At 49.5% G+C, this 15,465-nt stretch overlaps 1 protein-coding gene across 20 annotated transcripts in view; it reads left to right on the top strand.

Annotated features, from left to right (window-relative positions):
• PPP1R21 (protein phosphatase 1 regulatory subunit 21) overlaps positions 1 to 15,465 on the top strand; it is a 118,665-nt gene that overhangs the window by 25,938 nt on the left and 77,262 nt on the right. For 18 of the 20 annotated variants that reach the window (XM_078602635.1, XM_078602636.1, XM_078602637.1 and 15 more), the window contains exon 3: positions 14,165 to 14,233. In XM_078602635.1, the coding sequence (XP_078458761.1) occupies positions 14,165 to 14,233 (69 nt within the window). Of the gene's footprint in view, positions 1 to 2,308; positions 3,681 to 9,368; positions 9,392 to 14,164; positions 14,234 to 15,465 lie in introns of those variants that run through there. The other 2 variants (XM_078602639.1, XM_078602640.1) reach the window with 2 other exon arrangements.

The raw sequence follows: 15,465 nt of genomic DNA on the forward strand, positions 1-15,465 counted from the left end.
CTGACTGTGGTGGTAACTTGCTATGATTACAGCAGTGAATACTGACTCTGGTGGTACGTGCTAGGATTACAGCAGTGCATACTGACTGTGGTGGGAACCTGCTATGATTACAGAAGTGCATACTGACTGTGGTGGTAACTTGCTATGATTACAGCAGTGCATACTTACTTTGGTGGTACGTGCTATGATTACTGCAGTGCATACTGACTGTAGTGGTACCTGCTATGATTCCAGCAGTGCATACTGTGGTGGTTTCTGCTTTCACTGCAGCAGTGCATACTGACTGTGGTGGTATCTGCTATGATTACAGCAGTGCATACTGACTGTGGTGGTAACTTGCTATGATTACAGCAGTGCATACTGACTGTGGTGGTACCTGCTATGATTAAAGCAGTGAATTCTGACTGTGATGATACCTGCTATGATTCCAGCAGTGCATACTGACTGTGGTGGTAACCTGCTATGATTACAGCAGTGAATACTGACTGGTGGTAGGTGCTATGATTACAGCAGTGCATACTGACTATGGTGGTATCTGCTATGATTACAGCAGTGCATACTGACTGTGGTGGTTACCTGCTATGATTACAGCAGTGCATACTGACTGTGGTGGTAACTTGCTATGATTACAGCAGTGTATACTTACTTTGATGGTACGTGCTATGATTACTGCAGTGCATACTGACTGCAGTGGTACCTGCTATGATTCCAGCAGTGCATACTGTGGTGGTTTCTGCTTTCACTGCAGCAGTGCATACTGACTGTGGTGGTATCTGCTATGATTATGTAATGTAGTAACTCGGCGGGAGACGACTTCACGGGTAGCACACTCTTTATTTCACCAAACTCGTTCACAGGTGACTAACACCCACTTAGTATCTCGGGTGACAAACACCCACTTAGCTACCCTGGTGACTAACGCCCACTGAGCTACTCGGGTGACCAACACCCACTTAGCTACCCTGGCGACTAACGCCCACTGAGCTACTCGGGTGACCAACACCCACTTAGCTACTCGGCGACTAACGCCCACTGAGCTACTCGGGTGACCAACACCCACTTAGCTACCCTGGCGACTAACGCCCACTGAGCTACTCGGGTGACCAACACCCACTTAGCTACCCTGGCGACTAACGCCCACTCAGCTACTCTGGACACTCCCTGCCCGGGGTGTCCGTCTTGACTGTGGGTCTCCAGCCCGACCCACGTGGGCGTCGGACCCCGGGTCCCACAGTCTCGCCTCCGAGCCACACAGGGCCCCGGTCCCTACAAGGACGGCGGGACTAGGGGTCTCGGGGCACTAGGTCTTCAACTCCGTCTTCGATCTTCAACTGGATAACTCTCCTCGAGTGCTCTCGCGCGTCCCCCTTTATACCCCACCTGCGGACGTCGCTGCGAGCACCCATCCTATTCGACCAATCACTGGGCGCTGGCTACGATCCTGTTTTCCCACATCTCAGCGTGCCTCACCACCCACGCCGCGCCGCCCCGTCATCTGTCACTCCCGGCGCGCGCGTCCATACCACGCCCACAACGCGTGCCCAACCCCGTGCCGCCCAGTGATCCATCACTGTCACAGTCGGCGCACGTCAACACCACCACTACAATTACAGCAGTGCATACTGACTGTGGTGGTAACTTGCTATGATTACAGCAGTGCATACTGACTGTGGTGGTACCTGCTATGATTAAAGCAGTGAATTCTGACTGTGATGATACCTGCTATGATTCCAGCAGTGCATACTGACTGTGGTAGTACCTGCTTTGATTACAGCAGTGCATACTGATTATGGTGGTACCTGCTATGATAACAGCAGTGCATACTGATTGTGGCGGGACCTGCTATGATTACAGCAATGCATAGTGATTGTGGTGGTACATGCTATGATAACAGCAGTGCATACTGACTGTGGTGGTACCTGCTATGATAACAGCAGAGCATACTGACTGTGGTGGCATCTGCTATGAATACAGCAGTGCATACTGATTGTGGTGGTGCCTCCTATGATTACAGCAGGACATACTGACTGTGGTGGTACCTGCTATTATTCCAGCAGTGCATCCTGACTGTGGTAGTTACCTGCTATGATTACAGCAGTGCATACTGACTATGGTGGTATCTGCTATGATTACAGCAGTGCATACATACTGACTGTGGTGGTACCTGCTAGGATTACAGCAGTGCATACTGACTGTGGTGGGAACCTGCTATGATTACAGCAGTGCATACTGACTGTGGTGGTACCTGCTATGATTACAGCAGTGCATACTGACTATGGTGGTATTTGCTATGATTTCAGCAGTGCATACTGACTATGGTGGTATCCGCTATGATTACTGCAGTGCATACTGACTGTAGTGGTACCTGCTATGATTCCAGCAGTGCATACTGTGGTGGTTTCTGCTTTGACTGCAGCAGTGCATACTGACTGTGGTGGTATCTGCTATGATTACAGCAGTGCATACTGACTGTGGTGGTAACTTGCTATGATTACAGCAGTGCATACTGACTGTGGTGGTACCTGCTATGATTAAAGCAGTGGATTCTGACTGTGATGATACCTGCTATGATTCCAGCAGTGCATACTGACTGTGGTAGTACCTGCTATGATTACAGCAGTGCATACTGATTATGGTGGTACCTGCTATGATAACAGCAGTGCATACTGATTGTGGTGGGACCTGCTATGATTACAGCAATGCATAGTGATTGTGGTGGTACATGCTATGATAACAACAGTGCATACTGACTGTGGTGGTACCTGCTATGATAACAGCAGTGCATACTGATTGTGGTGGAACCTGCGATGATTACATCAGTGCATGCTGTGGTGGTACCTGCTTTCACTACAGCAGAGCATACTGACTGTGGTGGCACCTGCTATGAATACAGCAGTGCATACTGATTGTGGTGGTACCTCCTATGATTACAGCAGGACATACTGACTGTGGTGGTACCTGCTATTATTCCAGCAGTGCATCCTGACTGTGGTAGTTACCTGCTATGATTACAGCAGTGCATACTGACTATGGTGGTATCTGCTATGATTACAGCAGTGCATACATACTGACTGTGGTGGTACCTGCTAGGATTACAGCAGTGCATACTGACTGTGGTGGGAACCTGCTATGATTATAGCAGTGCATACTGACTGTGGTGGTACCTGCTATGTTTAAAGCAGTGCATACTGACTGTGGTGGTACCTGCTATGATTACAGCAGGGCATACTGACTTTGGTACCTTCTATGATTACAGCAGTAAATACTGACTGGTGGTACCTGCTATGATAACAGCAGTGCATACTGATTGTTGTGGGACCTGCTATGATTACAGCAATGCATAGTGACTGTGGTTGTATATGCCATGATAACAGCAGTGCATAATGACCGTGGTGTGGTACCTGCTATGATTACAGCAGTGCATTCTGATTGTGGTGGAACCTGATATGATTACAGCAGTGCATGCTGTGGTGGTACCTGCTTTCACTACAGCAGAGCTTACTGACTGTGGTGGTACCAAAGTACTAACCTGACAGATTGCCGTCGTGAGACCTTTTCCAGTGCAGAGCCCCCGGCTTCACCTCGATTGCCCAGCCGGCCACGGTGGCACCTCTTGGCAGGCTGGGGGCTCGACCGCTACCTCCCCCACCATCCCCCCACCCACGCTACAATAATGCTATGTAAGTGTACTCTTTGGTTCTTTCGGTAAAGTCATGTAGGTAGAATAAATCTCGACATTTCGATCGCTACACAAGCAACTGTCATCAGGTGAGAATGAATTGCTGCAACAAGAGGTTATATAAGGTAGGAGGAAAGCTGCTGATGCAGGCCACTTTCAAAGGGTAGAAATGGGCATAGCCCAAGAGTCATAAACTGCTGCTGCACGTGAGACAAGGGGGATATCGACGGCTAGCAAACAGAAGGCTAGCAAACGTCAGCTAATTCGAGGCGGGGAGGGAGGGGAGGGACTGCCATAACGGGCGAGCGGGTGGGGATGCAATTCACATAGGGAGCGGCGGCAGGAGGAGAGAGAGGGGGTGGGGCAGAGCTAAGAAAGGTCTGCGTGTGAATGTGACTCAGAGAGTCAAGAGAAGCTGCTAATATAGGCGGGCAGGAAGAGGACATCACAGCTAGTTATGAACTAAACTGGTTAATAACGTCTTTCCCATGATTGCTCAGTTTGTACCCATCTTCTCCGTTGAAATTTTGTCTGTCTGATTGCTTCATGGAAAAATCTTTGATGGTAGTCCGAAGGTTTGCAGAGTACCTTGGTCTTGGAAAAAACAATATCGTGTGAACCCACTGCGTTAAAACAATGATCAGCCATGGCAGAGGTATTGGTTCTGCCATGTTTCAAATCTGCCTTGTGTCCGCGAACACGGTCTGAGACATGTCGTTTAATTTCCCCGATGTAACTTCTACCGCAGACACAACTTAGTTTGTATACACCAGGGTATTGCATGTCAGGAATCACATCCTTCACAGATGGGATCAAATCACGGATTTTGTGTACTGTGTTCAACCTGGATCTTGTGTTTGTTCAAGATTTTGGAAATATTTTTGGTAACACCTGCTATGTATGGCAAGGTGATGGTTTTGATTGGGTCCTCAGATGGTTCTCTTCCCATGGTTGGGGATACATCTTTGCGGATTGTACGGTTTGAATATCCATTCATCTTGAGGGCTTGGTGTACGTGTAGTGGGTCGGAAACCAGGGGAGACACCAGTTGAGGCAACACGGTATTGATTAAACACTCCACTTCTTACAGGGTCCCCAACACAAGGGGTAGCGGCCCCTTCACCCGATACCTGGGGAGGTATGGCCTCCAGACTATACGGGCCTCATACTGGGACCCCACTAATTTCCAGTCCTCCGGCTAGGGGCCCTAAGGGAGGCTATGCTGACCCGACCGTGCCAGGGTCTTTGGGTCCTGACCACTGGCCTCACTCAGCTCCGGCCCTTAGAAGGACGACGGAGCTTGGGGTCCAGGGTCCTATTTTCCAGGGTCCTATCTTCCGCCCAGGTCTTCAGTCTTCAGCCTGGAGGGGACTGACTCTATCGTTCAGAGGTCCGACTTATATACAGGTCCGGGGCTTGCTCCGCCCCGGCCACGCCTTCCTTCCAGAACCTTCCACCAGTTCCTGGAAGGGTGACGTCATCCCCCAATCCCCCCTCCCGGGGTTTGGGGATTGTGTCCCAGGATCCGTTATCCCAGAGATCACCGTTGGCCCCTTTGGCCATAGTCCTTTAACATTGGCATAGTCACTTCCACCCCCTCTTGACCCAATAGTGATGCTACCCGCTGATAACATGGGGAGTGCGGAATAACACCTCTACATCACCCCCCCCCCCCCCTCGTAGCACCCAGCCGTCCCGGCTGTATCAAATTTCCAATAAAAGGCGGAAATAACAAACAGAACGCGTGTGCCTCATAAGAAAACAACACAACACTAACAAGAACCCGACATAAATACCCCAACCCCCTGTACAAATACACACTATATACATGTATACAATAGATCGCGCGCTAGCACCCACAAGACCCGCGATGAACACAGCCCGCCCGTGGCAGGAAAACAACCGTCCGTGGTTCCAAAGCAGGTGAGTCGAGCGGTGTGTGTGCGCGGAGAACACGGAGCGATCTCAAGAGAACCGCAAAGTCTTAGCGTGCGTGCGCATAGCTGGCTCGTCGTAGGGAACAGGAGCCCGAGTTGGTGGCGCAGGCGAGACCGGCTCTCCGGAGGGCACGTCAGGCAGGACTTGTGGCCGTCCGTTGGCAGGGCGGCCGACGGGCCCGGGCCCGTCAATCCCGCGTCATTTGAAAGGGCAACGGCGCGATCCATCTGAGGGTTAGGCATCAGGGGCGCATCACTTAGCTCGTCGGACACATCACAAGTTCGGCCCCCGCGGTGTGTAAGTGGCATGGGAGTGTGCGGCGCGACGAAAGGCTTCAGACGTGAGGGGTGAACGAACCAGCATTGTGTACCCCATTTAACCTTGATGCATTGGGGACGGATTAGCTGGACGATGTCGATGGGGCCCCTCCAGGGCTTAAGCAATTTAGGTGATGTGGACAAGGTCATCTGAGGACAGTGTAGCCATGCTCTGTCCCCTGTGGTCCACGCATGTGTGGTTGACTTGGGGTTACACAGCCGCTCATTATCTTTCTGCTGGGAACCTGAATTGACGATGGAGGCCTCCCGCACCTCAGCCAATCTCCTGATGTTGAAACGCACGTGGTCTGAGATTTTGGATTTCGGCGCGGGCGATTCAACGTGCAGCCAAACATCCACAGGGGGGTCGGCGTCCCGACCATACATCAAGAAGAATGGCGAAAAGCCGGTGCCAGCGTGAGGAGCCAATCGATATGCGACCAGGACCCCGGAAATCTGGAGGTCCCAATCGAGCTGGGAGTCGCTAACCTGGTGGCACAGCATTGACGTCGGTGTCCTGTGCAGATGCTCTACCATACCATCAGTTTGCTGATGGTATGGGGAAGTATGGACTTTTTTTGTTACCAACGGCGCGCAGACATCACGCAACAAGGTGCTCAATTTTTTTTTTCCCTGATCGGTCAACAGTCATTCAGGGGCACCCTTGTCCATGACGTAGCCGTGAACAAAGGCCTCAACGACGGCTGCCGCCGACTGGTTGGGAAGTGGCCAGGCCATGGGCCAACGCGTGAGGTATTCTACCCCAACCAGCAGATACTTGTTACCCCTAGGAGTGGTAGGAAAGGGCCCCAAAATATCTAAAGCCACCAACTCGTTGACGCGAGACACCGTGATGTATTGTAACGGCGGACCGTCGTCGCTGTCTTCACGTCGTCGCTGTCTTCACGTCGTAGCTGTCTTCACGTCGTAGCTGTCTTCACGTCGTAGCTGTCTTCACGTCGTAGCTGTCTGCACGTCGTCGCTGTCTGCACGTCGTCGCTGTCTGCACGTCGTAGCTGTCTTCACGTCGTAGCTGTCTGCTCGGTCATACCATCTCCACGTCAGCATTATCTCATGACGACGTGGTCCGAGTCTGGAGTATATACACTTGCTAGCAGAACAGTTAAAAAACGGGAATGGTTTACAGATTGGACTTTGGGACCCAGTTAAAGGGAAATGCTTTTGTAATTAATGTTTAGACAGCTCATTCAGCAGTTCTTGGGTCTTTGATGTCTGCACCACTCTTGTAAGACACACTTCGAGTCTCTGCAGCTTGTCACGTGATGTTAAAAAGGAATTTGCGCTCAGCGGCGCGGTAGCATTGTGTAGTAGGAGCGCTACACTCGCACGTTGAGAGTTTTTAAGTAGCAGTCATGGATCGCCTCGGCCTGAAATCCCTCTTAGTTTAATAAAAAGTCAACAGTGGTCGTCCCACTGGGGATACTGGCCTCTACCATGGGCACATGAAATTTCCATCGCTGGCGAAGGGCCACCGTTGAAGATTAGCAGTAGCCCATGCTCATTTGAGCCGTGAGTTATTGTAACCTGGATTTCATTGCTGTACTCTTAAGATGTGCATTTGTGTTAGTAAATTAACCAAAGTATGTTCTCATTTGCCTGAGTGTACATTAAGGACCATGCGAGGCAAGAAACATTTTATTCTGAATGGCAAAAAAATTACAATTATTGTTGCCATATATGCCACTATCATTACTTCAAGCCTGAATTGTCAAAGTTAAAGTTAATCTCAGTTCTGTAAAAAAAAGCCCCACAATGAGCTGAAATGACATGTCATTTGTAGATGTATAACGGTTCACCTCTCCCCATTTTAATTTAATTGATGCAATTTGGAGCCGTGATTTAAATCCTCCACCACCCAATGGGGTCAATAGAATCTTGTTGTTATGTTGGCAAATGTTCCAATTTATTTGGTGTTTCAGCAAACTGAAATGTTGAAAAGCAAGCAAAATGTTGACAATTTGACACTGTAAAGTGGTATAATTGTATAGATGGTAACCATTATTTAATAAATTATACGTACATATAATTGTATCAACATTCCGGTTTCATGCATGAACACATTCATTTGCATATTTGACTGTGACAACTTGGCTCATTTTCGTGGTGGAGGGTTATAGTTAAAGACTAACATTATGCCCACACGATCTTATCCAAAATGAACTAATTATCAATCATAATGCAGGCAGACATCACTTCACGCTCAAGATGCGTTCCTGGAGAAGTGAATTTGCGCTATAAGAGGTACCATTATATACATGGTGGGGGGGGGATGCATTTTCAACAGCATTTATTTCTTTCGTATGAGCAATATATGAGAGCTTCATTGGGGTATCAGTAATAGCTAATAATAATGCAATTTATAACGCGCGCAAATTTGCGGATGTAACGGCGCAACTCAGAGGCGTGGAGCCAAGCTCAGAGTTGCTCGAAAGCATGATTATAGAGGTGAGTTTTTAAGTCTCTCTTGAAGGAGGCGATTGAGGTGATGCTGCGAATGTGCAGAGGGATAGTGTTCCAGACTGTTGGGGCTGCCACCGAGAAGCGGCGCATAGACATGACCATCCTGGATCTTGGTATCAAGAGGAGGTCGTGAGTCGTGCTGAGCAGGCATCTGCCGTGTGCTGAGCTGCAAGTTGTCAATAATGAAGAAAGGTATGGCAGGCAGGCAGATGTGAAGGCATTGTGACAGAGGCAGGCGATCTTGTATATGACCCTACTGGCGATGGGTAGCCAGTTGAGGGCACTAAGACAGGCTAGTGAGTCGAGACGGGAATGAGTGTGGCCAATAACGACGCGTGCTAGGCTGTTTTGTAGTCTTTGAAGTTTTTTTAGGTTAGCAGTGGAGGTCCGGACTAGGACGGAGTTGCAATAGTCAAGGCGAGACCCAACTATGCAACATGCCAATGTGTTGGCAATTTCAGTGGAGATGAGGATGTAGGTGTCTGAGAGCCTTCAAGTGAAAGTTACATGAACTGATGATATGATTGGTTTGACGGTCTAAGGATAAAGTTGAATCTAGGATGACACCGAGGTAGCTGAAGTGATCAGTGAACCTGATGCTGTGACCGAAGATGTGTATGTGTGTTGGGAGTGCTGATGAGTTGAGACATTGCTTGGTACCTAACATGATGGCCACTGACTTTTTCGGATTAAGGGCTAGGTTTTGTGCAGTGAACCACTGTTGCAAGGCGGTGGTACATTCCGAGAACCTCTCAAATCCAGATGCATTGCTAGAGTCGATGGCGGTGAATAGAATAGTGTCATCCGCGTATGAGTGGTGCTTAATCCCGAAGCTTGCGATGAGCCGGCCGATCGGGGAAGTGTAGGCTGTGAAGAGCAGGGGACCTAGTACAGAGCCCTGGGGAACCCCGCATAATGCTTTTGTTTCAGGCAATGTGGACGTGCCCACCCTGACTGAAGATCACTCGTCAGAAAGGTACGAAACTATCCACTTGAATGCTGAGCCACATATACCGAAGTCGGATTTCAGGAGGGAAGTAAGGAGCGAGTGGTCGATTTGTGTCGAAGGCTGACGAAATGTCCAGACTTACAAGTGCAACAGTGGAGCCAGAATCAATTATCATTAAAATGTCATCGAGCACTCTAGTGAGTGTTGTTTCTTTGGAGTAGTTTTGGCGGTAAGCTTACTGGAAGCAGCAGTAGTTTGCGGAGAAGGTGATGTGTGGTTTTAGCTGGGCGAGGGCTGGTCGTTCAAGGAGTTTAGAGAGGTTCGAGAGATTAGTGATGGGATGATAACCAGATGGGTCATCTGGTTCGAGACTTGGTTTCTTTAACAAGGGAGAAACCAGGCCAGATTTGAGGTTGGACGGAAAACACCCCATAGAGAATGAGGCATTTGCCATGTTCCTGATCATGATGGCGAGTTCCGGGGCACATTGCTTGAACAAGGAACCTGGGAGCACGTCGAGTGAAGATGACTTCAATTGAAGTGATTCAATTAAAGAGAAAACGTATTTTGTAGACACCGGCTTTAGTGTAGTTAGAAAGGTGTCTGGGTGAGTGCTTACAATTTCAGGTAACTTGAGCGGGGTACAATGGTGCGATGTGTGAGTAGATGTGCATGAGTTTGCGACGGTGATTAGCTTGTTGGTGAAGTAAGTATTAAAAGAGGTGGCAAGTTTCAGTGAGGCCAAGGGATCGCTAAGGTGATGGACCATGGTGCTACCAGGATGTAGAAGATCTTTGAGGGTTTTCCATAGAATGTGCGGTTTTCTGGTTGCTGTTTTGATGCGTTCTTCAATGTAGGAGGAGCGTGAGACAAGGGTAAGTTTGTTAGTTTTCCTGCAGGCAACTCTGTAGGCAAGTCGATCAGCACGTAGACCACTACGGGATGCGATGCTTTCAAGGCGCCTCCTGGTTCGCTTAGCAATGATGGCGTCTCTTGAGTGCTAGTTAGTGTCGTGGGAAGACTGCCTAGCGGTTCGTATTGTAATGGAGCCAGTTTGTCCAGCGCCGCCCTCATGTCAGCTTCTAGTTGGAGAGCGCGGACGGTTGGATCCGATGATGGAGATTGAAGTCGAATTTGCAAGGAGGTGGCGTAAAGCAGAAAACGCGATACCCTTGAAATTACGCGAGTTGCGGGTGAATTTGATGGTGATTAGCTTGGAAATTTGGAGGGAAAAAAGTATGAGGCGGTGGTCGGAGTAACCAGTTAGGAAAACTCCCAGTGCAGTGATGCGTCGATGCTGGTCAGGTTCCACAACCAGGTCGAGCATGCTCTCAACATTTGTTGAGGAAGCTCTGGTGGGGCCTGAGTTTGTGATGACCAGGTTATGGCAGGCCAAAGTTGACTCAAGGTGACTATCGATGGAGGTTGGGGTATTGCCGGGGCAATTAAAGTCACCTGTAAGCACGAGCCTGTGAGATGGGTTAGGAATCAGATAAAGGAATTCCGAAAGCTCGTTTGAGAAGGTATTTATGCTGCCATCTGGAGGGTGATAGATGGAAATGATGGAAAAGCACTCGTTAGTAGTGAGGGATACGGACTGGACCTCGAAGGTGACGGGAGCCATCGGTAGATAGAGCTCTTTAATTTTCAAGTGTGCATTGTAAACGACCGCTAAGCCACCAACCCCGCTGGTTAGTTGCGCGAGGTTTATGAAGAACCTTGTATCCCGGGGGCGTAACTTCCAGAGAGATGGCTGGCGGGGAGTCTTGCCTGCACCAGGTCTCGGTGATGAGCAAAAGGTCGATGTGGTGGTCCGAGATGGTATCGTGAATCGGGGCTGATTTGTTGGTAATGGAGCGTGAGTTGAGTAGGCCGAGGCGGATGTGTGAAGGTGGATGTGAATATCTGTAGAGGTGAGGCATCGAGGGAATAGAGGAGATGGCTGGTTGAAGGTTGACCTGTGAACGGCGGCCCCTACCACCTCTGCAACCACGGTGCCGATGCAGTCTCTGACGTTGACCTCAAAGAAGCCCGAGGCCGGAGAGCGTCCTCAGGAGCGCGGGTTCCAGGTGCAGGTGATGAAGAGATGGTGCATGTCAAAGCCCTATTATATCAGCCCATGCTGTACCGATGGTGCTGATGAAGGGGCCCGGATTCGGGTGGACTCCAATCAGCGGATCTGCTGCCCGGAGCAGCAAGTCGAGGTAGCGGTGTCCAAGCTCCACGCCATCAGCAAGCACTTACCCGTCTGTAGCGGATGCATACACGCCCGTATAAACACTCGTTGAGCACGTACACGGGCGTACAATGATGCAGCAGGGTGGACGAACCTCGCAGAGCTCCCGTTCACTGGTGGTGCTGGGCAGCAGGCAAGCCAACTCTCTCATGTTGGGGAGATGACAGTCTGCTTCACGTTCCCACTTGCTGATGGTGTTGAACAGTGGATGGAGCACGTCGAGCTCCCACTTGCTGGCGATGCTGGGGCACGCCAAGCTCACACTCACTGATGGTGCCAGAAGAGGTGCCTTGTGAGGACGTTGCTGGCAGGAACCGTACCCAGTGCGGCTGTTAAGCCGCGCTGCATGCACAATGCAGCCAGTGTCCTCCAGCCTCGTGAGTCGGAGCAGCAGGCCTCGTTTACCCGCACTGCCCCTCAGCTGTGCGATGCGACAGTTAAGCCGGGTTGTGTGACACTGCAGCAGCCAGCATTGTTCAGCTGTTGTTGCGCCGCGGGGCGTGTGCAGTGAACACGGAGACAGGCGGAGTTGGGTGCAGGGATCTGCCACCACCCAAAACTCGGGCGACGCCAACGTAATAATAAAAATAATAAAACTAAATAAATTATAAGAAAAATCTAGTGGAAGATGAAAATAAGAAGAGTGGTGGTGAGTGAAGAAGGATGTGGGTAAGGTACGAGGTGTGATTACAGTTGATAAACTGTGAGAGCGACCCGGGACTGCAGCCAGCTGCAGCGCTGTTGCCATGATAGGTTAATCACACCAATACAGATAGTAAACATTTCATGAATAATTTTTTTTTTATTTAAAGTATTATGGCACTGTACTCGTGAGTGCATTCTACTGTATTCCTACAAGGCAGCGGTAGGAGAGGATGTAAGAGCTGCTGCGCTCCCAATCCACGTCATTTTCAGAGAAGAGCTCCAGGATGTCCATGATGTGCTTAGTCATGCCCTCAGTCTACATTTCTGTGATGAGGTTTCTTTTAGGTAGACTCTGATACTCTATCTTGGTCTCGTGAGTTGTCACCTGGTTAGACGCACTGGAATACAATTTAATAAAATATATAAATCTTGACTTAAAGCTTTCGTGACTACAGGAATTCATACTCTTTGGGTCTTTCGGTAAATAATAAAAAATCACGACGTTTCGATAGCAACACAAGCAATTGTCCTCAGGTGAAAAAATATCACCTGAGGACGATTGCTTATGTTGCGATCGTGATTTTTTATTATCTTTCTGTCGACGTAACTTTACCGAAAGACCCAAAGAGAATAAAATATATAAATCGATATTTTTTTTCCCATTAATTTGATCACGACTACAAATGAACTTCATGGCGGGACCCCAGGGTCCCGAATAAACGGAAGTCGAAATAGTAATTAATTGATTATTTTTGGGCGACTCCGTCCCACCGCGCACATAAACGCCGCGACCCACCTGGCGCGGATCATTCTGTTGTCATGTCGTCCAAGCGCAGGGAGGACGAATGCGCAGCAGAAACAAAACTTTGAAACTTTGATTAGTGCATCGTGTGGAGCTCGTCGAGAGGAATAGATTGCCGTATTGTTCACGTTCAACAGACATAAAATGACGTCGGGGGCTTATGGGACCCCGGGGTCCCTCCATAAGGTTCAAATTGTGATCATCGAATAATAGAATCATGGGGGGCAGGGGGGTGTTCTGGTTGGCGAAGAGTGTACTTCACTCTCATTGGCTGTGCCAATGATGGGGGTGGGTCCACTTCCCCGAGCAGCGCTGCAGCATGTTCTCACTTAAAAGCACTTTTTAATAAAATGTTCACCAGGACAAAGAGCGATTTATTGAATCAGCATTCTACGGGGTCGTGGCTATGCGATGTCTGCCTGTATTGGTCGTGAAAACCTACCTAATAAAATTTTCATATAATATACATAAATGGCAAATACAGGAGACTCTCCATTATCCGCGTGCGTTTTATCCGATTTTCAGATTCACCGCACACCTAAGATTTTGACATGAATTAATAACTCGTGGATTTTCCCTGAAGCCCAAATGAATCATCTGAAAACAGTTATACATTGTTATTCTTGTAAATGTTTATTACGTGCTTAAATCGAACAAATGTGTACTTCGGTTAATTAGAAAACCACGTGACTGCCTTTACAGTACAGTATTTGAAATATATTTACAACAGTGGGTGGAGTTTGATTGATGTTGATTGGCATGGCTCTGCTGTCCACTTCCTGGGCCGAGTCTCTTGCGCGGGAGCAGGAAAGTGTTATCATTGAGCACAGACATCGATCGGTAATTGATACCTATATCAGTGGTTTTTGGCATATAGATCTGCGCAAAATAGATGTTTTTGGATTATCAGTGATTATGATTTATCCACGGCCATCCTCCCCGTCATTAGCACAGATAATGGAGAGTGTATTGTAATGTCTTATTCCATACTCGATTTACACTTGAAATGTGAGTATATATTTCAGTGATGAAAAAGCCGCACGCACAGTTATTTACAGCGGACCATCCGTAAATATTTTATGATGGCCTAGAACAATTCTCATTTTTCTGCCTCCAGCTTCGGGCACAGAACCAGGTGCTGAAGAAGGCCGTGGTGGATGAGCAGGAGGCATCCGGGGTCCTCAAGGTGAGGGAGCGAGCGACCTTCCACACACCGAAGCGCAACCCCGGTGGCAGGAAGTTCCTACAATACCTCTTTTTCCCACTGCACAACTGAGCCATGCCAGAGCTGTGCCCTGGAGCCTGCACAGCTTCTGAGGCGCCAGATTGCTTTCCACTGCACAGAAAACAATCTTCACTGACCTGCTTTCACTCCTCCCTTAAGACCAGTCCATTCTCCCTTGCCTGTCCTACTGCTACTCCCTGCACTGGCCCGCCAGCTATGATCAAGCCTACCCCTACACTACCCTTATCTCACTGCCCCTATCACTACCCCAACCCCTATCACTACCCCAACCCCTATTACTACCTCTTCCCCAACCCTTGCCACTATCCCAATCCCTCCTTAACCACTCCCACCTGTCCTCCTAACCGTGACCATAACTACACCACCACTTTTAATAACCCCACTCTTTTTTCAATCACTATCATCTGATGTACAATTTAATAATTATTGCAAAGACATAGGTGCTGTATAAATCTATTTAAGACGAGATTTCTCACCCGGTTAAATATATAATGAAGGACTTCGCCACGCTTTGCTTGGTCTCCGTCACTCTTTATTTAGGTCAACACCCGCACCCCGCTGGTCCCGACACCGGACCAGCTGTTCCTCGCGATGCGCCCCGCACACGCTCTTCTGTCAGTCTTTCCAGCTCCCCCCGCTCCGCACACCGCTGGCCGACGGTGTGCTGAGCCCGTGCAGCCACGTGGCCACCCAACGTGGTCCCGCTTCTTCACTCCAACAACTGACCCGGAGCCCTTCTGGGCTCCCACCTATATCCCCTTCACCACGTGACCCTGTCTCCTCCCTCACACCACGTGCCTTCGAACCTTCCAGATCTCGCCCCCCCATCGCGCCCTGCTGGCTCTGCCCCTAGGTTCCGCCCCCACTCACCTCCCTTCCGATTGGACCCGAGGTGAGCGAGGACCTTCACATACGCCCCCATACTGGCTCCGCCCCCCAATACCCCGGCCCATGTGATTGGCCCAAAGGCCAGCAGCGAACCCCACTTGCGCTCGCATTACATGACCCCCCCCCCCCCCCCCCCTGATGTAAAGGACCAGCCGTCCCGGTTGAATCAAGATGGAATAATGCGAGCGACAGGCCACAACAGACATGACGGAACAAACCAACGACGAATAGAATCAACGAAAGGGAAGGGATCTGGAACGAGTGTGGGCCGCCGGACCGTCCTT

The sequence above is a fragment of the Lampetra planeri genome, chromosome 18, assembly GCF_965212315.1.
Source record: "Lampetra planeri chromosome 18, kcLamPlan1.2.h2, whole genome shotgun sequence".
Taxonomy (NCBI): domain Eukaryota; kingdom Metazoa; phylum Chordata; class Hyperoartia; order Petromyzontiformes; family Petromyzontidae; genus Lampetra; species Lampetra planeri.